Here is a 22,573-nt window from a genome sequence, read left to right on the forward strand (position 1 = left end):
TGAAAAAAAAACAAACATTTAGCCTATGTTCAGATGCCTCATGACTTCCTATCTTTAAAATGGTGCCATTTAAATCCCAAAGGCTTTCAGTTGTTGTTTTTTTGGTTATTCAAATCTTTGTAAGGGGACAGATTTTGAAACAATATTCAACAATAAAAGTGACAATATGTTATAGCACAGAGTGGGTTTTTTTTTTGTCTGTAATATCTTGGTTTTAACCTGTGATGCCCTCACCTAAACACTGAAACTGTTGTCGTGATGCATCATATCCCCGTTATTTGTTATTGGAATCACTGACATATTGGATAGTAGTAAGAAAAATGCTTAGAAAGTATATCACACCTCAGACACACACTGTTCAGCAGCATATAAACACTCTTATGACATTTTCCCTCAACTTTTTTTCCCCTCTGTAAAATCTGTAAAAAAAAAATCTGTAAAAAAAAAAAAAAACTTGAAATGCAGGTCCATACTTCTGGCACTGCTGAGGGTTCACCTGAGTTTTACTGGTGACTATTTCCTTTCCTCTACAAGAAAACAATAACTAAAGACATAAGCTCCACATCTGTTTCCCGTGGCTCTACAGTACCATCAGCTAATCTTCCTGGCTGTCTGCACTGTGGATCTATTATTTCTAATGGCAAAACAATCAGACTTTATGGCCCAGCACCACATCTACTGGAATGGAGGCAGCACGTAATTTAATACTTCAGGAATTGGCTCCACAATTTTTGCCTCTGGCTCTCCCACTGCCTGCTCAATAGGGATGTAAATGCTGCTATGATAATGGCAATAACTAGGTTCATTGGAGCTAGTGATAAACTATGAATGGAATGGATGACCCAGGGGCAGTGTACCTCGTCCCTGTGGCTCACTGATTTACTGCAAAAGAAAGGCCTGTTTCATTACGGCAAAAACTAGCTTGTGTAAAAAAAAAAACATAAGTCCGTAGTCTCACAAACCTTTATGGCCATTATGCATTAAGGGCTATTTTCCCCCCGAGTTCGAGTTCAAAGATTGATAGAATGACATTTTTCCGCACAGACAATTCAGTTTCAAGGTAATGGTAGGAAAAAGTCACTAAAGTGTTGTTTTTCATCTACAACCGACTGGCTGGAATGAAAGCTCTTCAAATCCAACCTGCTGCACATAGTCTAATCTTTTTGTGCTGTTTAACCACCACTTGCTCAGCCGCTCTGCACATGGACCAACAACCTTGTCTGTCAAGCCTCTGCTTTTGCTTTCTGCATGAACTCATGACGTTAAAAGGGCAGTCTTTTAGCTCTTATAATGGGAGACTTGCGTTAGTATCTATTTAAAATATTGGAGCTGGTATTCAAGACAATTTGGATTAGATTTACATGGATCTTACGGCATTATGACTTTCAATCTCCAGTATTTTTTTAATGATGTGAGACAAATAGCAGTGCAGCTAGCAATGACTTATGATGCAGTTCCACCGAATACGAATCAAGCAGCTAAAGCTTTTTACAAGAAAATATAGTATATTTTTATAGACAGACTCAAACCAACCCTCCTCCTTTCAGCGAGGCAGCTGAAAAGTGTGGAAGCCCACATCTTAATTCTGTAAACACCAAATAACCTTAATCATATTAACATAAGTAGATTAAGGTGTTTACACTACATGGCCTGTGCTCGATTATTATCATAATTGCTTTTAAGGCTGGGAATAGGATTTCGACAGTGACAGGTCCTCCAGCTGCCCTTTTCTTTGTTGTTTTCTTCTCCTATTAGTACTTGTTTATTCTTTTGCATCCACTCCATTAAGCTGAAACATGACATGCAGATTGGAAGTTTTCAGTAAAGCTGAAGCGCTATAAAAGGTTTCTGCAATTTTTGCAGCTGCACAATCACACTGCTATTACAGTGCAAGCCAAAGTGGGTCCAATTATGTTGCTTGTTCTGTTGTTCACACGTTTCCAGAAGTTTAAAAGTTTTAGTCTGGTCATTAAATTGCCTACACTAATGAGGTAGAACAGTGTGGTTATTAGACAGGAAGGGAAGGTTGTTTAATAGCTTCCATTAAAGACTTGGTTAGCTTACTTCATTATCCATGTGAACTCCATTCCATCCTGCACCATTTATTTAAAAACAGGGACAGGACAACAATGCAAAGCAAGTCCTGGAGCATTGATCTTACCCTGCTGCAGTCGCAACTCTTTGACAACCACTACAGACGCTATTCCTCCTGCAGCTATCAGACCCACTGCGACGTTCAACTGGTCAACAATACTTCTATTTGTCAAAGTATTTGCAGTGGCTCTCCACTGAACCACACAGTGACGTTAATTACTGCCGTGATACAAACATGTCTGCACATTCACATACTGTATGTCCTGGTAAACGGCAGTTAATAGATGAAGTATATGCAAACAAAGTCAAATTTCTAAGTCTAATTGTGTGTGTTTGTGTATGTTTGAGAAAGACGGAAACAGATAGCTGAAACATTGCAGCTGATTTATTTGCACAAATAATAGAGAAAACAATCCTGTCCCTCCCAATTTATATCTAAATATGTATGGGTGTTCAGCAGTGGTTTGGAGCAGAGACAACATGGTCAACAATGAGGCAAAACAGCAGGGGTTATACACAATGCAGGACACAGAGGATTATGTTGTGGAGCCAGTTAACACTGTTGGCATTTTTGGCCAGAATTGGACTTTTGTCTAGGGCTGAATTGTGTATGGACAAATAAAACATTGAGCCTTGGGAAATTTGCATCTAAAAACTTAATTTTAAACCAGCATTACCATGTCATAGTTGTATGTCTCCACCAATTGGTCCAGTTGCGGCTTATATTCATGGCTGTCCAGACTCCAGTATATACACTATGCAGTTTGAACTTCATTGAAAGAAACAAAAAACAGAGTCTAATTCCTATTTGGCTAGTAAAGCTGATTCTGATGCAAAGTTGTAACCATAACAGTAGACAATGCTTCAAATATGGATGTTGCTGCTAAGAAGCTACAAATTCTGAAAAGGGAATGGTTCACACAGACAATCTCAACCCAGCAGCACAGAGGATCTATAAAATCAATACAGATTCAAGGTGGGCAACCAAGATTAGCGTCACAATCTCAGGATTTCACCATATACGCAATATGGTCACAATCCTCCTGAGTGTTGAATAAATGACAGAAAATTTATTTCAGAAAATGATGATGTCATAGATCAGATTAGATATAAAGTGCAATCACCTCATTATTTTATTCTATTACACATTTATGGAAAGTTTTCAACTGGTGTATGAATTCTTGAGTGATGGAAATAGCAACCTGTGACCTCCAACACCTGATCAGTTCAGCAGTGACCATTTGTGTGAAATTTCAAGAAATTGTATCACGGCAGTCATTAAATCTCATGTTCATGAGAATGGGACATACAGTATATGCATAGGACCAATGGAGAAACATGACACCTCCGGCTATGGCTGTCACCGGCACAGAAGCATAAAATAAAATGACAAACTATGCTGGACCAAATGTCTCTTGATAAAGTGTTTCATCGACACTGTCATCATCTGTACATTCAGTTTATTTGCACTGTAATTACACAACTCAGAATGATCAGATTAATTAACTGAGCCGGATGTAATTGCATACGTTCAGTTTTTTAACACTCTCTAATCTATGCGACGTATTGTGCATCATAACAGGACAAGCCACAGGAAAAATCATTGCATTTAATACATTTTACTGACAAAAGCTAAATTGGCTCATTTCTCTTGCTCCAAATAACTCACTGGATATCAATTTTTACAGTACACTACATGACAGTCACAGATGACTTTTAGGCAAGCCAGAGAGCTGCCAAAAATAACACTGGCAAATATAATGTTGCACTGTAATTCATTATAGTAGCCCTTTTGTTTTCTCAATTTGTCATCCTTTTCTTTACAGCCTTTGTGCTGAGCTGTGCATTTCCCAAAGAGCCTGCCGGTGGAGAAGTTTCAGTGACGCACCTCCATGCCGGTGGGGAAGCTTACTTCCGTTGTTTCACTGGATACAAGCTGCAAGGCCCCAAAATGCTCACCTGCCGCAACGCAACCACACCTTACTGGAGCGGGAAAGAACCTCGATGTGTGGGTAAGAAACTGGATCGCTGTCAACTCATTAAAACCACAGGAGCAAACAGGTTGTAACAGCTCAGAATGCAATTAAAATGTTTATAAATATAGGTTGTAGGCTCAGTTTGGATGTGGGCTAATTTTGCTAGGTTTAACATGATTTTTTATACTGCTGTCACAAAAGCAGTTTATACAGTGAAAATTGTAGAAATTTTAAAAAAGAATAATAATTTTAATGAAGCAAGTTTTTCTCTTCCGCTTTCCTTGACAAAACAGGTGATTCTGATTAATGAAAGCTTTCACTAGTTTATCTCCCACTGAGTTGATTAGTCACACCCAGAGGCCAAATGAGTGTGTTTGCATGTGATTAGCAGCACAGGGAGCTATTCTTTGGAGACGGGGCAAAACAAGGCCATTGGACCTGACTGCCTTAATTAGAACTGGGCCACATGACTATCCTTCTCCTGCTGGTAAAAGCTCATCTGCCTCTTCCAGCCTTTTCACTATGCCAGCCTGCAGCTGCTCTGAACTGATAGTGTTACTGCTGCCGTTTTGCTGTTCTCCTCGCAAATAATCAGACACTCTTAGATCCAGGAGAGCCGCCCTGTGTAGCCCAGCCACAGTCCACTGGATATTGATGCAATCTTTGCTCAGCCAGGGACTTTTCTCTGAAACCCTCCTACCACAGGTGGTGTCATTACTTTTCTCATCTAGTTCTACCCTCCAACTCTTTGTCCCCTTCCTCTCTTCTCTCACCCTTTCTTCTCATATAGCTTCCTGTGGGGGAATGATAAAAAATGCCACCTATGGTCGAATCGTCTCTCCTGGTTTCCCTGGCAACTACAGCAACAATCTGACTTGCCACTGGGTCCTGGAGGCCCCGGAAGGCCAACGGCTTCACATTCACTTTGAGAAGGTTGCTCTGGCAGAGGATGATGACAGGTGATTTATGCACGCTGCCAAACTCAAGCCAACATTGATATTTAAAGTTAGCTACCGTAGGAGGATGTGTGAAATTTTTTGTACATCTCCGGCTTTAAACTCACTTTCTGAGTAACAGTATTCATGTGGATGAAAACTCATGAGCTATAAATGAGGGAGTGACACAGGAGTTGAAAGGACTTTTTATCATTATAATCCTTTAAGAGTCTTCTGTCAAGCAAATGAATTAAAGGGAATGGAAGGTAGTGAGAGGTAGGAGATGGCAATTGTATTAAATTTCCTTCTGTAACTGCTGATCCACATGAATATTGTCATGCATGGCCATTCATCTCATTACAGAGTGATGTAGAATGTTATCACAAAGTTATTACAGTCACGACTGGAACAGTGAGCAGCTCTCAAATAGCTGTAACTTCTCTTACCTTTCAAACCTCACTTACATCTATTTTAAACTGTCCTCTCTTCTTTTTTTTAGGTTGCTCATCAAAAATGGCAACAACATAGACTCCCCCCCTGTGTATGACTCGTATGAGGTAGAATATCTCCCCAATGAGGGTGTGCTCAGTACTGGACGTTACCTGTTTGTGGAGTTCACCACTGATGGGACGATGACTTCCACTGGTGCAGCCATCAGATACGAAGGCAGGCAGATCATGCAGTTTTTTAATAGCATCAAGTACCTTCCTTTGCAATTATGTTTAATGACATACACTTTGTGTCTGCAGCTTTTGCAAAAGGAATGTGCTATGAGCCCTTTGTGAAGTACGGCAACTTCAGCAGCAGCGACTCCACCTACAGTATGGGGGCAGTGGTTGAATTCTCGTGTGACCCTGGCTACACGCTGGAGCAAGGTTCTGTCGTGATTGAGTGTGTCGATGCGCAAAACCCACAGTGGAACGAGACCGAACCAGCTTGTAGGGGTGAGCCAACACATTTCAGCTGCTCAAGTAAATTTGGCGCATTAAATCTTTTGGAGAAAAAAAAGAAGTGCCTCCACTGGAGAAGAACTTACAGCCAGATATTACTGACCTAAAGACCCGAGTCTTTCATTGTCTGATCATTGCAGGAGTTACTGAAGTCTATTTGTTCAAATATTAAATACCACTGGCAGTTAACTATATCTTCCTAAGCTGCTTTCCTCTGATCCATGATAAATTTCCTGTTAAAATTGTAACAATGATCTGCTTTGATATATGTGGTTGGAGGGCAGATTTTAGAAGTGCTCAAGATTAAAGGCATACAATAGCTGTCCTAAGATGAACACTGCCACAGTGCACAGTGTATGCAGCATATTCAACAGCAGTCCAACCCTGAGCCCTTCCCTTTTCCTCTCACACTCTTCCCACATATACACACAAACATGACATGCTGACCTTGCTCTCGGTCTTTAATGCCTGCATGGTCATTCTGCCACAGAGTGAAATTGAAAAGCTCTCTAGTAGAGCTAGATATAAGAAAATTTAATTTCTGCTCTTGTGGGTCATGGTCACCAAGTGGTTTAGTGGTAGCATGCAGTTTTTACAAGGATCATAAGAGCAAAGAGCTTGCACACTCCATTTCAGTTGTTCGGCTGTATTAAACACGAAGGTCATGGTTCCCTTCTCAGAGGTCACACACTAGATCATGTATCAACATAAATTTGTTTAGAGCAGATTGGTTTTGAATTTAAATGCTAAATTCATTGGAATCTTGTGCTTTGAAGCCTGCTGTGTTTCTCAGTGTCAATTTGCAGTGTTTGTGTGTTGCAGCTGTGTGCAGTGGGGAGATCACAGACTCTGCTGGTGTGGTGTTGTCTCCTAACTGGCCCGAGGCCTATGATAAGGGGCAGGACTGCATCTGGGGCATCCATGTGGAAGAAGACAAGAGGATCATGCTTGACATCCAAGTGTAAGAAACTGCACCCAGGTGTAAGACTAGAAATCACACAGGGAGGTCAAGGAGGAGGTCAGATTGACCTCAGGATGTTAAACACTCCATCTCCTGACATAAACGCACACGTCCTCAGCTACTTCCCATCTTTTCTCTCACCCGCATAGACACATTATGACATGCACATGGGAAGTGTTTCTGTAGTTGCCGTCACTAATTAGATTTTTTCTACATCCGCTACATTAAGAATTCTGTGTTGCTTCCAGCTCGCTCTCTGACCAGATTAGCCAGTAAGCCTCCCTGCTCTCACTTCCCTGGTGTCTGCCTCAGAGTTGGCTTTGAAATGAATATGCTCTGGCAGCGAACTACTCTGAGCCACTTATCCAGCCTACCCAACTGTAATGCAGCACACATGCACACAGATGTCAAAATAGACACGCGCAAATACAGGCACACTGTTTCACCTTCAGCCGTCACTCTCACGTGGATGCCACAAACACCACACACACACACACACGCTTTCTCATGGTATCAGTGTTCTCTTCACCACTTACTGCTCTGAAATGAAAGGAGAATTATCGTGTGACTTTTTTTGATACATGAAGCATTTTTTGAAAAAACAAGACAATTTCAGCATGAGAATCTGCATCATTGTCTTGTTATCTTCCAAGGATTTATCTGTTTGCCTCGGCTGAGTGATCCCTACAATATTACACGCATCCTATAGTGAACACAAAAACTACAGCATAAGTGATTTGTGTTATTGCCTCAAGCAGTTGCATACAAGAGGGCAGAGAGAGGTTAAAATTAAACCAGTGGGAATACTGCCTGAGGATGTAGAAAAACAGAGTCACTGACAAATCTCAAACAAAGGTTATTGTGAGCTATTGGTCATTGTGGTCATTTCCGCATGCAGGCATTTTCTAGCTTCAGTTTTAATCTTTTCTGTACCGTAGCCTGATGAAATTAAAGGGTTTAATTATGACATCAGGCCTGGATGCTATGCAGAAAGATTGCAATCCACAGTAATAGACCATCTGCAAGTCATCGTCACATCTTCATCACTACCATTCAACACATTTCCTATGGACAAGTTGAGGTAGAGATGAAACTCATGGATCATTTCAGCGATCTGAATTACTTTCTCACCTCAGTGCTCAGATTCATAGTCATTGAAAATCTCAAATACACAACAAAAAGAGTGCATCCCTGTTTGCAAGGCCCAACATTCAGCACTGAGTCTGGGACTTCAGTTATTTTGGCAAACTCCACTCACCTCAGTATTGCATTATGGCAGCACAAACCCTGTACATAAAATTAGTTGCTCAGCAACCCACTATTTAAAAGCGAGTTATAAGTTTGTTGTTGTTTCTATTGATTTTGCAGTCTTTCATTAAATAAGCTTTTAACAAGGAAGTAACACAACGTGAATCACAACTGAGCTGAGAACTGTCAGTCACAAATGAGATGATAGCAATTCAGTGTAGTCAGTTCACTTTGAAATTAATTTGTCCATATATGCACTCAACACCACACAAGGACAAAATGAATTGTTTGGAATAAATTAAAAACATTAGCTAATGGGTATATGTATGAACTATGACAGAACTGTGACATTCTCAGCTGCAGTGTGGGGTAAATAGATGTACTGTTCTAATTACTAACTTGCGTAATGAAAAACAGAGTATTTTCTGTTTGCTTCAATCTGGATACAATTTGTGCAGAAACAGCTAGTCTTCAGATTGAGGTGGTCACAGTCCACAAGTGGCTTTGTTGTGCCACCTCATCATCATGTTTCAGCATGAATTTCCCGTATTAAATTTGAACAAATATACCCTTGAACAAAAGATCAGAAACCAAAAAAAAAAAAAAATTCATCTGCAGTTGTCATTTGTCTTCTACATGTTGCTGAATTAAACTTAAATTATACTGATTCACTTCTCCCTAGCTGTGGTATGCTAAGCGTTTATAGAAGTGTACGTAGTTTCTGCACATGCTCAGTTTTGTGCACTGCTGCATGGTCACAATGCACATAATTCCCCAAACTTTATCTCTCAGGCTTACAGGCACTGAGATATGGGCCATCACTCAAATGCCATCCACAGATCAAAAGGGAATAATGGCATCAGCGGATACCAATAAAGCACAATGTCTGAATACCACACAGGAGCTTTATGTGACCCCGCATGTCTCTCTGTTCTTTAGATGGAGATTAAGACTCAGTGATTAATGTCTGATGTTGAAAGTCAACCAGTGAACCTTGGGTAAAAAAGGAAAAAGAAAAAAAAAGATCAGAGGGGATTTTTTTTCCACACAGAAGTAAACAAGTTTGATTTGAGGTAAACTGATTTTCATTCAGAGATCTCTTTTATAAATTGCACCAGTTGTAAGTTTGTTTTAATCCAAGCCACATGAGGTTGCTCACTATAAATTAATGGTGTTGTGGCCAGCTTTAGCTTATCTCAAGGTTGGTCATGCGTAGCTTTCGTGGCAATAGAAACCCACAGCCTGTCTGATCCCTGCAGACCCTACCATTACCTTCATGTCTGGTCCACTGAGCTTCGAGAATAGTATTCCTAAAGGCTTGGTCAACGTGTAACTCGTGTCAACGCATGTTTTGGTGCATGCCTTATGCATGTTGAAGTGACAAAAGGCTCTTGTGGATTAGAGTCGTCTCATTATAAGGGTGGGCACACACTTTTCCACATTAATTAGAATGTTTTCTGTATTATCATTCATCACTGTGCCTGTGCTGGCAATTGCAGGGGAGCAGTGTGCATAATGAGGACTGATTAATTAATTTAGGCCAAACAGGAGGGCTGGCTCTTTGCTAATTAGCATGGAGCATGGCTTGAGCAAGAGCCAGAGACAAGAGGTTACAGCTGATATCCCCACCTGTGGAGCAGAAATAGGTAAATGATACACATGTGGGTGTACTGTATCTAGAAATATGGTTTGCAGTACAGCGTTACACGGAAGTGTATTTAACAGTGCTAATGTCTATGTGAGTTTCCTGGGCAGGAGTGGAGACTGTTTAGATTGGACATGCTGGATTTATAGAGTCCTCTTGTGGAGACTCTGAGCATTGCATGCTGTGTGCAAGTGGACTCGTGCTGGGGTCAGGGGTGTGCTGGGAAAGCAGTTCAAGGGATGGAGGGCGCATAGATTGAGCTGGGTGAGGTTTGATTACACAGTATGTGCACATGCAAGCCGTCATGTGCACCCTTAATGACAGGCACTCAGAGAAGGCTGGAAAAGACAACTTTATGGATTTTTTTGGCAGCCCACCAGTCCCCTGATGGGTTGACCCACTGGGATTTGTCCCAGTAGGCATGATGGCCAGCACACCACTGGTTGGAGGTTACATAGTTGCCTGGAAACTAAAAGGTTATTTTTCATTTGAATTCATATGAACTGAGCACAGCAATTCAGATGACAAATATGTTTCTGGAAAAGATGCAGAAGGTTGCTTTTGAAAGCGTGACACTGAAAGCAATTTCCATTCTGTTCGAGTTACTGGAGATTTGCCGGGTTCTTTAAACTTGACAGGTCAGTGAAGGTGACAAAACACCTAGAGGCTTGTGGAAAACAACTGTCATCCCGTCATCTGCAGAATTGAGCCAGTGCCATTGGTATGCAGAGGAGTCTTCAGAAGTAACTTAAAAGTTCTTTTTTAAACAGAGTGTGGGTCTTTGTAAACACCCAAGCCATGTTGATGAGGGAGATATTTAATGAAATAAGATGACTCTAAACAAATATTGCCTTTATTCCAATTTTTCAAGAAGGTTAACTTTGATATTTTTAAAATATTTTGTGCATTTCCATCCTTTACTGTGACATAATCATGTTTTAGCCCATCTTACGCCATCACCATTGGTATTTTTACATCACTTGGCTAATAGTAGTTCATGATTGGCATTAAAATACTAAGTATTGCAGTGGTCGGAACTGTACTACTGATTAATATTTTTGTAAAATAAAATGGAAAGATTTATTAATGGACATATTGCAGGAGACAAGGTGAAAATATTCTTGCATTAGTTAACAAATTGCAACACAGGGCAGGGGGTGACAACTATTAATAAGGAGCCAGGTGGGATGACATTTGCACGAAGTGATTGCCAGGTTACTACAGAGAGGACAGTTGAGAGGCCTGTAGTGACTCACCACTGAGCGCTGTGCTAGTCTGGACTGAAGGCATTGTGCATTTGGCATTCTTCTGTGGAGTCAGCAGGGTTCTGAATACACTTCAAGCAGACAGATGAGCCGATAGATGGGGTCAGTGGGAAAATTTAAAAGCCAAGGTTGACTGCAGGATTCTTGATGAGCTAGAATGACTCGGGGGGGACTATTTAGGTACCCAGACAGGGGAGGCGTGTCAAGTGGGGAAAGAATGGGATTTTCTAATGCTGTCAACCACAAAGCTTAAAAAAGATAAAGAATCTGGGGTGAGCGTTAGTGTGGTTGGGGTTTTGTAAGTTGTGAAAAAGCTATTGTAGTTCTTGCTCTTGTAAAGGGGGCATCTGTCTTGCAGTGTCAAGGTAGATATCAAAGTTGTGCATGTAAGTGTGAAGGAAAAAGCCTTTTATAGTTGATGCTTGATAGCTTTCAGATATGGCACTGTGGAATATTTTTAAAGATTAAAGAGATCCTAGACCAAATCATTAGTTGGAAGTGTGAAGATGGATCTCAACGCTGTGATCTGATGATGAAAATGTGTCTCACGTGTTCAGTTTTGTCCTGGTTAGACTTCTGAAGTGATAAAGGCACAAAGCATATTTGGCCCATGTTTGTGAAATGGGCTCCAGGAAAAGATAAAGATCAAGAGGATGGTATTGGGCTGTGGTGATGATAAAAATACAGGGTAAAATGCATTCCTATAAAAGAAATAAAATTAAGAAGAAAAGCACAGCAGATGACTGAATAATGTCTCAACCTGGACAGCATGAGGCAAAAGGGAGCGGTAGGTGTTGCTATATTTCTGTGTTGACAGTGATGAAATGCAGAGATGAAGGTAATCGCATGTTCTAAAAAGACACTGGGTCTGCATGTGCATGCGGTGTTCTGGTGGAGGTTTAGACGGGCATTGTCATTCCTGTCACTCCTACCCACAGCTGCTGATTGTCAGGGAACACGGAGGTGTAAATTGTCCCTATAGTGGTCCAGCTAACCAGAGGGAGTACCTTGTCACTCAGCACTTCACTTCAGTCAGATTCATGCAGCCGGCATTCATTATTTGTGTCCGGCAAGGGAATCTTTTTGCACATAAGTACGTCGTGAGATCCACCTGTCATTCTGTTGTATTGAAATGTTCCCCTCCTGCTTTATGAATCAGCTGGTAGTCGGTGAATATGCAGCTTCTGGGGTCTAATTGCATCAGTTTTTAGTTAATACTGATAAACATAAAAGAGGTAGGATTTGTCTTTTCTAATGTGGGTGTATTTGGTTGATTACACCAGCAATCTGCTTCTAATGTGGCCATTGTGTGGGGGAGGTTGTGGATAAAGGACTGCAGAGATGTGAGAAGGTCATACATTTCCCTCTATCATAAATTCACAGCCCCAAATCCCACTACAGTATTTGCTCTAAAAATGCAGCAGAAATGTAGTTAGTGTGGGTATATTCAGATTTTACTATTCAACAGTCTAACTTCATTGGTGCGGCTGGCTAATGTGATAGTGCCAGGAAAAAAAAAAAAAGAAACCGTAGAACCTGAACTGAGCTCCGGTACAAGCTTTCATTGTTAAGTCCCCCCATTGGTGTTTTAGCTGTTGAACACGACCAAAAAAATGAAAATAAAGCTCAGTGACTTCTATAATGCATCAGACAGGCAAGCCAAATCAGTGAGCTCAAAATCAATCAATGCAAACATAGAAATGGAGTTCATAAAGAGATCATTCATTAAGATATTCAGCACTTATATTTTACAAAGCAACAAACAAAATAAAACAAATCACAGAGTAAAAATACAAAGCAGAAATATCTAGACAGTAAAATGTGACACCAGAAGATAGTATTCCTTTTGTTTATGAAGGTTGGCAGCCTTCACTGAATCAGTCACTGATATATATATCAAATAGGAGAAACAAACGAGTCCTGTCCTTCCTCAAAGATTTTTCATGTCGGATTGATTTTTTTACTACTTTGATGTTGACGCATTATTTTTATTTTATTGTAGCTTTAGAATTTCTATTCAAAAGTGCATACAGATCCTAGTTTTTATTGTGCAGCTGTTGCTGTGTCATTTTCTGTATTTTACATTTAGATTTAAATTCCTTACATTAGATATTCATTGCAAATCTTTGCTCTTGAAATATTGCACTCCACATATGGCTGAGATGAATTTTTTGTATTCTGCTGAATTGAAATGTATGCATTTCATACATATTTCACGATTTAAAATGAAAATTTCCACTCCATATTTCTGCTCTTTTTTAAACGTTGTGTTTGTTGGTTCTAGCTGTGAGGACGTGGATGTTTGAAGGCTTTCTTGTCGAAGTATGCTCTCTCTGTAAAGTCTGTTTCTATGTGAGCACATTGATTTGAACCACCTGTCTGCCATCCTACATATATCTTTCAAGGTGGTGTCTCACATTATGCAGCACACATGTGCCAAGATTTTTATTCACATAATTGAAATACAAGGATTGCATCAGTATTATGAATATACAGCTGTGTGTAAGGAGTGCGTTTCCATTCAAATCTTTAATCTGACCCCTGCCAGCTGTTGTATACCCTTCTGCAAATAAACATTTGTCTTGAAAAAAAAAAAGATCCAGATGACGTGACAATATTGCTATTGTTTACAGAGTACCAGTAAATAAGTTACACAGAGACCCTAACACAAGCTGAAAAGGCAATAGCAGACTGTTTGAGAACAAAGTGTGATCACATCTACGGTTGAGAGAAAAGCTGGGAATTTTTCAGGCATTGCAGCTTGAAGTTTCTATTATTGCAAATGTAGGATCACTGTGATGTCTATATCAACATTCTGAGAAAACAGTGCTTTCCTAAAAAAAAAAATAGTTTGCGCACTCTACTGGTAGCTCTATTAGTCTCAGTAGATAATGGCTCATGTAGATGAAATGTAATTCATAGCTACAAAGCTCCTCCCTATGGTGTGACTGAAGAATGGCACTGTGCCACTAGTACTCTTAAGGTCTGATCAGCACATTTTAGTGAAGTTTAACACAACCCATCACAGTCATACAGCCAGTCTGCACTGCTATGTTGACGCCCACTTTAAGGCATGTAAAGAGCACCTAGTTTCCCTGTCTTATTATATCAGCAGGGAACTCCAACTTCTGTGACTTATATTTTCCTCACCATTCTCCATCCCCTGTGCATGAATAAATGTCAGGCTTCATTGTTGCTATATAAAGAGTGCAATGACATATGAATGGAAAAGGTTAATGCATTCTTAAATTAATCAGTGATTCTGTCAAACCGTGGCTTCAGTACATTATATTCAACTACATGTAAACATGAGAGTGCAAAGGAAACATTTCGATTTTTAGATTACCTATTAGATATTCATTTAACTTCCCTTTCGTCCTGCTACATTCCTGTAATCCTAGTTTCATATATTGAAGCTTTTTGTGCAGGGCTGCGGAAAGAGAATTACAGTGGCTTCCTCCTTTGGATTGCTCCTATGTTATGCTCATATGCCCATATAGACACATTAGTACATATTCATGAGCACAATATGTGGGCGAAGAGACATACATCATGAATTATTTAGTGTTTACTTCACATCGGATCCGTCCAATATAAACAGAATTAAAATTTTCCAAGTACTGCTGACATCGCCAAATATTATCAAGTTTTGCTTTCATCAGCCGAGCAAGTAAGTAAAGGCTCTGAGCACAGTCAGACACTCAGCAAATGCACCGCAGAGCCACAAAACATTCTGTGTAGCTGAAAATCTGAAGTTATATCATTCGTGGGGGAAAAATGCAACCACTCTTTTCTGTCAATCCCAGCCTCCATGTGGGTAAGAACGACCTGCTGACCTTCTATGATGGTGATGACCTGACAGCCAATATCCTGGGCCAGTACAGCGGCACAAAGCCTCACTTCAAGCTCTACACCTCCATGGCTGATGTCACTATTCAGTTTCAGTCAGACCCTGCCACCAACATCTATGGCTACAACAATGGATTTGTGGTTCATTTCTTTGGTAAGACTGCTTTATTCTCATGTTTAGCAATATTAAATCTTTTTTTAGAATATTTTTATTTACCACTGACATGAAAAAGACTGCTCAGAAGTGTGACCAAATGTTATTCATGATGAGAACCTAGGAAGTCGCTAATTTGTCAAAAAGTGTATTTGTTCCTCCGTGTCTTTGCCGTCCTCCTGCTGTGCCTTTGTCTGTCTTTCTGTCTTCTGGCTTATCCCAGGTGCACAGGATTAGGTGCACTTCAACATTTGCAGGTTTTGCCCACTGCTTTGTGTTTTTGGCCACGTATGCTTCATTTAGAGAGGCACAGATTGACTGGTGCCAAGCCACATGCTGTGTTCCTCCAAGCAAACATCACAAGCCCCTATTTACATTTTCCTCCCAAACCATTGCTGTTTAGAGCACAAAGAATGGAACATTGTGCAGCTGCATTCATGCCCCGCAAATGCTGCTGCATATTAGGTTCACCTGGGATTTCACTGAGGAGATTTTCTCATCAGAACATTTCATATTATGAGAATAGTTTTGTATTCCCGGTACCATTGTCTTTGCGTCACATTTCTGCAATTCCTAATTTCCCACCTTGTCACTCTCTCTCTTTGGTGTCTCAACACAATGCAACGCCAACTGCTCCGATGCCAAAAGAGGTGCCAAGGAATGACACCTGCTCGGAGCTGCCGGAGATCGCCAACGGCTGGAAGAGCACGTCCCACCCTGACCTCATTCACGGCACCGTCATCACCTACCAATGCTACCCCGGCTTTGAACTGGTAGGCTCCGAGATCCTCATGTGCCAGTGGGATCTCACATGGAGCGGGGATGTGCCAAGGTGTGAGGAAGGTGAGAGGAGGCACACCAAAACCTGAGGATTGTCTTAATTTGTTCACACAGGGATGATGAGTGAGAGTAAGACCTCACTGGTTTTATACTTTTAGGTATCACGGTAAGCTGACTAGACTGTGTGATAAAACTCTCATTCTGTTAATGAGTCTAATGTGGACACACTACGCAGACTACTGATGGTTTTCAGAATAGCTGTTTAGCCAGTTAGTCATGATTCCAGCACTCAGTTAGTGCATGCCGCACTTGAATCTTAATAAAATCATCCAGTGGATTGCGAGAGAGAGAGAGAAAAAAAACACAGCTGCCTTTTTGCCTTTCCTTGGCTGCATTAGCTGCCAGTTGTACACCAAAATCTCTCTCAGTGGTCACTTGAACTATAGAAAATGGTTTAATTGAGTCAAGATAAGTGAAGCCACTGTTAATTATTACATCACATATAAAACAAGACATTAACACACATTGCTTTTCTAGTAGACAAATAACATTAATGTTACAAAATTAGCAAACAACTTAAAATATTAAGGTTAAGACCCTACAACATTTAATATCAAACCAATTTGCCTGAGTAATTAAGGCAAATCTGTCAATCTACATTTCTGCTGCACTGTTTTTTTAATTATTATTAAAAAACTATTTATAGATAAATAGATTGAACAGTTATACAATAATTCATTATCTTAGAAACGCACCTGTTCATAATCTGTTATTTATCCAAAAAAAAGAGAGAAAAATACTCTAAAAGTGTTGTAAATTGTTATTATTTCTTTGTTTTTCTTTATTTAAAAAATAAAAAATTACTCTGCTGATGCCATCACCAATGCCAGCGATAACAAATTGTCACCTTTTGTTGTTTTTTTTAATGCTGCACCAGTCTTGACATGTCAGGACCCTGGAAGCGTGGAGCACAGTCGTAAAGTGATCGCAGGCACCCGCTTCACTGTCGGATCCACTGTGCAGTTTATCTGCAATAAAGGTTACATCCTGTCAGGCTCCGGCCTCCTCACCTGCTACAACCGAGATTCAGCCACTCCCAAATGGAGCGAGAGGCTGCCCAAGTGTGTCCGTAAGTCACATAAGGTCAAAATAAGCATTTTCTCAAACTCACACTGTTTCATGGCATGAATGTGTGATTAGGACGTGTTGCTGTTGTGCTAATTTTGCAGCACTTTTACTTACTTACTTTGGTTACACGCTGCAATCAATCCAGCCCTGAACTAATTTGGTTTCTTTCATAGTAAAGGCACAAGATCATACATTTTTAGAATGTTTTTTTGGTGATGTAGAATGTTGTGTCCTTGTACTCAGCTGAAAAGTACGAGCCATGCAGGAACCCTGGTGCTGCGTCTACCAGCGTGCAGAGCTCTGAAAAGGCCTTTTATCAAGCGGGAGAGAAGCTGACCTTCTCCTGCCACACCGGCTATGAGTTGCAGGGTGAGGCCACCATTTATTGTATCCCTGGACACCCGTCACAGTGGAACAGCACTCCTCCTGCCTGCAGAGGTAAACCATGCCCACACACTGTAGCAAACTTTCGTGAAATTGCCAAAACATTTGGAACATTGCAACCTAGAAAATATTATGTGCTATTGATTTTGTTGCTGTTCTTCCTATTTATTTTGTTCACAAGCGTTAAATATATATATATATATATATATATATACACACTGTGCTTCATGTTGCACAGCTAGGGTCCAAATACTGACTCCCCTGCAATTATGTATGTCTTTGTAGTTTCCTCAACACAATATGTGAACGAACGCAGGCTGGATGGTGAGTCACGTTTCAAAACATATCTATTAATATTTGTTTTCTGTGGCTATTTTGCAGAAATAACCCATGCTTTTGTGTTTTCTTCCTACAAGTGGTTAACAATATGGATTATGGGATGGAGGGAACCAACATTGCCCTTGCTGTTTTTATTCCAACTGCAGTCATCTTGGTGGTTGTCCTCTCGATTTATGTCTACTTTGCAAAGTAAGTTCTACAAATTAAAAATTAGGTATTTCATTTGCAATCGAATGGCCTTTTACAGGGCGTTCACTGTTTCTCTACGGTCTACTCAGACTCCAGGGGAAGTCTATCAGAATGCCAACATCCTCGCCACCGTATGACAACATGACAGAAGAGTCAGCTTTCGACAACCCTATATATGAGAGCGGAGTAAGTACAGATGTCATGAGCATGCAAGACGTGGATTCACAGAACACCAGTGTGCTGTCCTGATCCTTCTCCGTCTGCCATCATCCTGTCGTCGTCTCACGTTTCATCAGCAGAGGGCACCCTCCACTTCATTCTTCATCACCATATCGATCATCAGTAACAGCTTGTGGTCTTAGCTGATGATGTGGCTCATAAAAATGTGAACAGCGGACACTTCCCTTCACCCTACCCTAACATCAGATGCCATTGTCATCTTGAATTTTCATACTTCATCCACTTGAACAAAAGACAATATCATGTTAGACTTTGTTCTCACTGTGGTATGTCTTATCCATGTCATATACATGTCTCACGTTGAATGCTGCAATCCCAAAGGTGTGTGAATGTACATTTTGCTCTAAACTGGTCTGTACAAATGAAACTGTGATGTGTTATTTATTTTTGAAAGAGTAGAATCTCCACATTTTGTAAAGGTGTGATTGCCTCAGAGGGCTTTACTTTATCAGATGGGATGCATCAATCACAGAAATAGCTGTTTTATTTAGGCTTTTACTGTATGTCCCTGTGCTTATTGTTTGTAACTGACTCATAAGTCACAAAGATATATTTGCACTGTAGAGCAAACTACCACATAGCCATAGGCTGTTGTGTGAATAGAGACTATAAGTCTTCTCTTGTTTATTATCCTTTGTTTTCTCTGCTCCTTCAGCACTGGCAGGCTCATTCTAGATACTAAACCCTGTCAGTCTGTCCATTTTGGCTGTACTGCAGAGCAACAATGAGGTGAGATCGACTTCTGAGAGCACATCTTTCTTACTCACTGTCCTCTGAACCTTCACCCATATATTTTTGATTGCCTCCCCTTATTTCATTTCACCATATTTGTTGCATTACAGTTTACTCGAGCAGTATTATTCTTGTGTATATACCGACTGGCTGGTGAGAATTTTGAGACACAGTGTTGGCACAGTCATGAGATGTGACCTTTTTAGAAATGCAAATCATGTTTGTTTACACCTAAATAATGGATAAAGGAAAATAGAGAAGAAGCTACTATTTTTTACTTGAAGACACATTTCTCCCTCTCTGCATCTCTGCCATCCAAATTTTCAGAAAAGTTGACAATTCTGTGCTTTCATGGTTTGATAACTGTTGCATATGTGACTATAACATCTTCCCACATGTAGATCAGTCATATGTAGCTACTAGTGTCTTTTGCAGCACCTTATCTTAGGGTGTACAGCTGTTTATTATTTGTTTATTTGCTCTTTTCAAACCTTAGCTAAAGTACATACAAAAAATGCACTCATAATACTGGTGCAAGGTTTTTGCAGAGACATTTGTAAGTGCTAATGAGTAGTTGTCGACAAAGAAATCTATTCTAGTCATGTAATTATTCAAATTCCTTCCATGTTCACAATGAATCAGTGCCATTGCAGTGTACAATGTGTGCTAAAATGCCCATGAATAATAAACAGTACTTTATTAAATCATCTACAAGTTGCAAATATGTACATCTGCCTCACAATGTTTTCCATCTAACCTCACCCTGATCGTTTTGCATATATATTGACTGACTGAGTTTAAACAGAAAATGATGTATTCCAATGTCATATATCACCCAAGGAGCATTTAAATGTTGTACTTAAAAAGGCTTATCTGCACTTGACAAACTCCTAATTATCATTCCCTTTTTAATCGATTGTTTGTCTGATCTTTACAGGACAAATGAAAAAAAAAGATTAAGAGGTGTCCATTTAGAGACCTTAAAGCAAGAATTGCTCAAGCTTTGCCTTTTGGGACCCTCTCTGCACTGCTCATCTTTTTTTCCAGCATATTTTTTCTTTGTTCTCAATTTTTGTTTTTCATTTTCCTCTTTGTGTGTATTACTGTAAATATGTCTTTCTTTCCACAGTCAAATCTGTGAATCACCATGGTGATATTTTTATAAAGTAAACTGTTGATGACCGTCGGTGATTGTATGCTTTTGAATACTTTTTGAAGCCCTGAGCCAGTGGCAATTAGGGATTGAGGGAAATGATGCTTTGATTGTTGAGATCTGTTGGATACAACCCCCTGCCCTCGCCATTGACCAACATTCTTTGGAAAATTTGCCATCATTCCTTTCTTTTCTTTGTGTGTATGGGTCTGCTATTTGTAAATAAACTGCCTGTCCAATATGAGTGCCTCACGACTGACTATAACCTGAGAAATCACATGTGAATATGTTTGTAAAACGGAATCTTTCGTTTAACTATCATTTTGTATTTGTTGGCCTGGCGTTGTTAGCTCTCCGCACTGTGTTCACTCTTTTCCATCATACAGAAATTTAAGGAACGGTGCAGGATATTTTCTTACCAGCTGATGTTTGGTTCCAACTGCAGGATTTCTCAAGTTTGCTTTTGACCCATCAGCTATGTGAACGACTGTTCTTATGTCACACTGTAAAGTCTGATTCAAAAGAAAAGTAGCAGTTGATTCATTTGTGTATGTACCAGAATGTGTTTCCACCTCAACATCAGCAGGCCCTGAGATAACACCCAGTGAAATCCAGCGATAATAACCCCTGGATTTACGTGACATACTGAGGTTGTTGAGTCAAACACCAGATTGATCCCTGTGTTACAAAACAATTTAAATCCTGCACTGTGCAACATAAATCCATGTGTAACAGATGGGTGTTTGCTTGGGTAGCATTGTGTTGCATCTGCTTGTGTTAAAATTTGTAGATAAATCTCATCTCCATTGTGCATATCCTTTATACTCTAACAAATCTTTCTTTCAGCATCACAACTTTTGCAGCCACGCCCAGGAAACCAAATCACCTTCAAATATATATATATATATATATATATATATATATATATATATATATATATATATATATATATATATATATATATATATATATATATATATATATATATATATATATATATACATACACATAATCCTCTGATTGATAATAAAATAAACTGTTGTTTTAAGTACACTTGTGGACTCTTTAATGAATGAATTAGATGGTGCCATTTGTTAAGTTTATTAAGCGCATGAATAGAATCTTTACTTCAGCAAACAACAGGGCAGAACCATTACTGACATCTGGGCCGTAAATACCACAGCAAGTCAAAATGCTTGACATGAAAAGGGCCTGCTAGGAAATCTTTATTAATCGAACATTATTGATTTGTACGCCAGGAGCAGCAGAGTGAAAAGGCCAGACACCAGAAGCAGCAGCATAAACACTTACTCTGCAATGAGCTGTTAAAGCTGATTATCTCTGTGTATGTATGAAGTTCATGCCCGTATTTAGGAGAAAGCAGGAGGGAGCACCAACTTAAAACTGCGATGTGGTTGTTTACCTCTAGATGGCAGCATGACTACAAGTAGGACTTGAGATGCATGTATGCGGTTAAGTTCACATCCTCAACCCATTGTTATGATGTTATCCTACAGATACAGTCATGTGGAAGGCATATTCTTTCATATTCTTGTGCTACATTAAGACTATACTAAATGTGGACCATATTGTGGACAGCTCATATTCCCCAACATTTGCAAATGAATTGGGGGGGGGGGGGGGGGGGTCATTTGGAGATGTGTAAGCCTTACTGTGAACAGGCAGCAAGACCCTGCTTTTAAATTGGAAAAAGAAACTAGCTACATAAAGTTCAGATCCAAACCAAGAGTGTCCAACTCATTTTAGTTCAGGGGCTACATGTAGCCCAATTTGATCTCAAGTGAGTCAGACCAGTAAAATCACAGCACAATAACCTATAAATAACAACAACTTAAAATGTTTAAATTTGTTTCAGTGCAAATAAAAGTACATTCTGAAAATGTTCACATTTAATGAACTGTCATTTTTACGAAACATTATCAACAACCTGTAATTTCTTAAGACAAAAAAAAGTGAAATTTCAACAATATATTAAGCTTCAGTTTATCATTTGTGCATTACAATTTACAGATCACTGTGTATCAACAAAGGCAGAAAACAGTGAGTCATAGATATCTGGAACTGAGCAATATAGTATTTTACTTTATGATCAAAATTACTTCTTGTTAAGGCCAGCGCCTCCTACCCTGTCTGTGTGTTTTAACTATATGTTGTGACTATGCAAATAGGGCTGTGTGATCCCCACTCCCTGGTTGGACCACGACGACAGAGGCGTGACTGCAACCAGGAGTCCTGTGATTGGTGCGGCGCTCACCAGGCTGACCAACCGAAATCTGCCAACTCTTTTAAAAGCGTTGGCAGTTCAACTGAACGAGGCAGCTGACTTCCAGCGTGTCATTCTGTGTGATCTGTGTGGTTGAGGCAAGATAGACTGTGTGGTAGGAATTGGGCCACGGTTAGAGTTAAAAACTGATACAGCAACATTTCATTTCATTACAGGTAGTTTTCTTTTGTCTAGTTTTCACCAGGGTTAGGGGTGCTGACTCCCATGTAGTTTTGTTTTGTGCCAGTTCCTAGGTAGTGAGCCTTT

The 22,573-nt window shown here is 39.9% G+C and overlaps 1 protein-coding gene across 5 annotated transcripts in view; it reads left to right on the top strand.

Moving 5' to 3' along the window:
- The window catches only part of LOC111571753 (seizure protein 6 homolog), a 91,374-nt gene extending 71,111 nt beyond the window's left edge, over positions 1 to 20,263 (top strand). For 4 of the 5 annotated variants that reach the window (XM_055017409.1, XM_023275067.3, XM_055017408.1 and 1 more), the window contains 12 exons: positions 3,921 to 4,106; positions 4,861 to 5,029; positions 5,505 to 5,671; positions 5,755 to 5,949; positions 6,778 to 6,916; positions 14,881 to 15,077; positions 15,726 to 15,920; positions 16,795 to 16,986; positions 17,229 to 17,423; positions 17,655 to 17,693; positions 17,786 to 17,897; positions 17,987 to 18,867. In XM_055017409.1, the coding sequence (XP_054873384.1) occupies positions 3,921 to 4,106; positions 4,861 to 5,029; positions 5,505 to 5,671; positions 5,755 to 5,949; positions 6,778 to 6,916; positions 14,881 to 15,077; positions 15,726 to 15,920; positions 16,795 to 16,986; positions 17,229 to 17,423; positions 17,655 to 17,693; positions 17,786 to 17,897; positions 17,987 to 18,146 (1,946 nt within the window). In that variant the 3' untranslated portion in view covers positions 18,147 to 18,867. Of the gene's footprint in view, positions 1 to 3,920; positions 4,107 to 4,860; positions 5,030 to 5,504; positions 5,672 to 5,754; positions 5,950 to 6,777; positions 6,917 to 14,880; positions 15,078 to 15,725; positions 15,921 to 16,794; positions 16,987 to 17,228; positions 17,424 to 17,654; positions 17,694 to 17,785; positions 17,898 to 17,986; positions 18,868 to 19,806 lie in introns of those variants that run through there. The other variant, XM_023275068.3, reaches the window with a different exon arrangement.
- The last annotated feature ends 2,310 nt before the right edge of the window (positions 20,264 to 22,573 follow it).

This window comes from Amphiprion ocellaris, chromosome 14 (assembly GCF_022539595.1).
Source record: "Amphiprion ocellaris isolate individual 3 ecotype Okinawa chromosome 14, ASM2253959v1, whole genome shotgun sequence".
Classification (NCBI taxonomy): Eukaryota; Metazoa; Chordata; class Actinopteri; family Pomacentridae; genus Amphiprion; species Amphiprion ocellaris.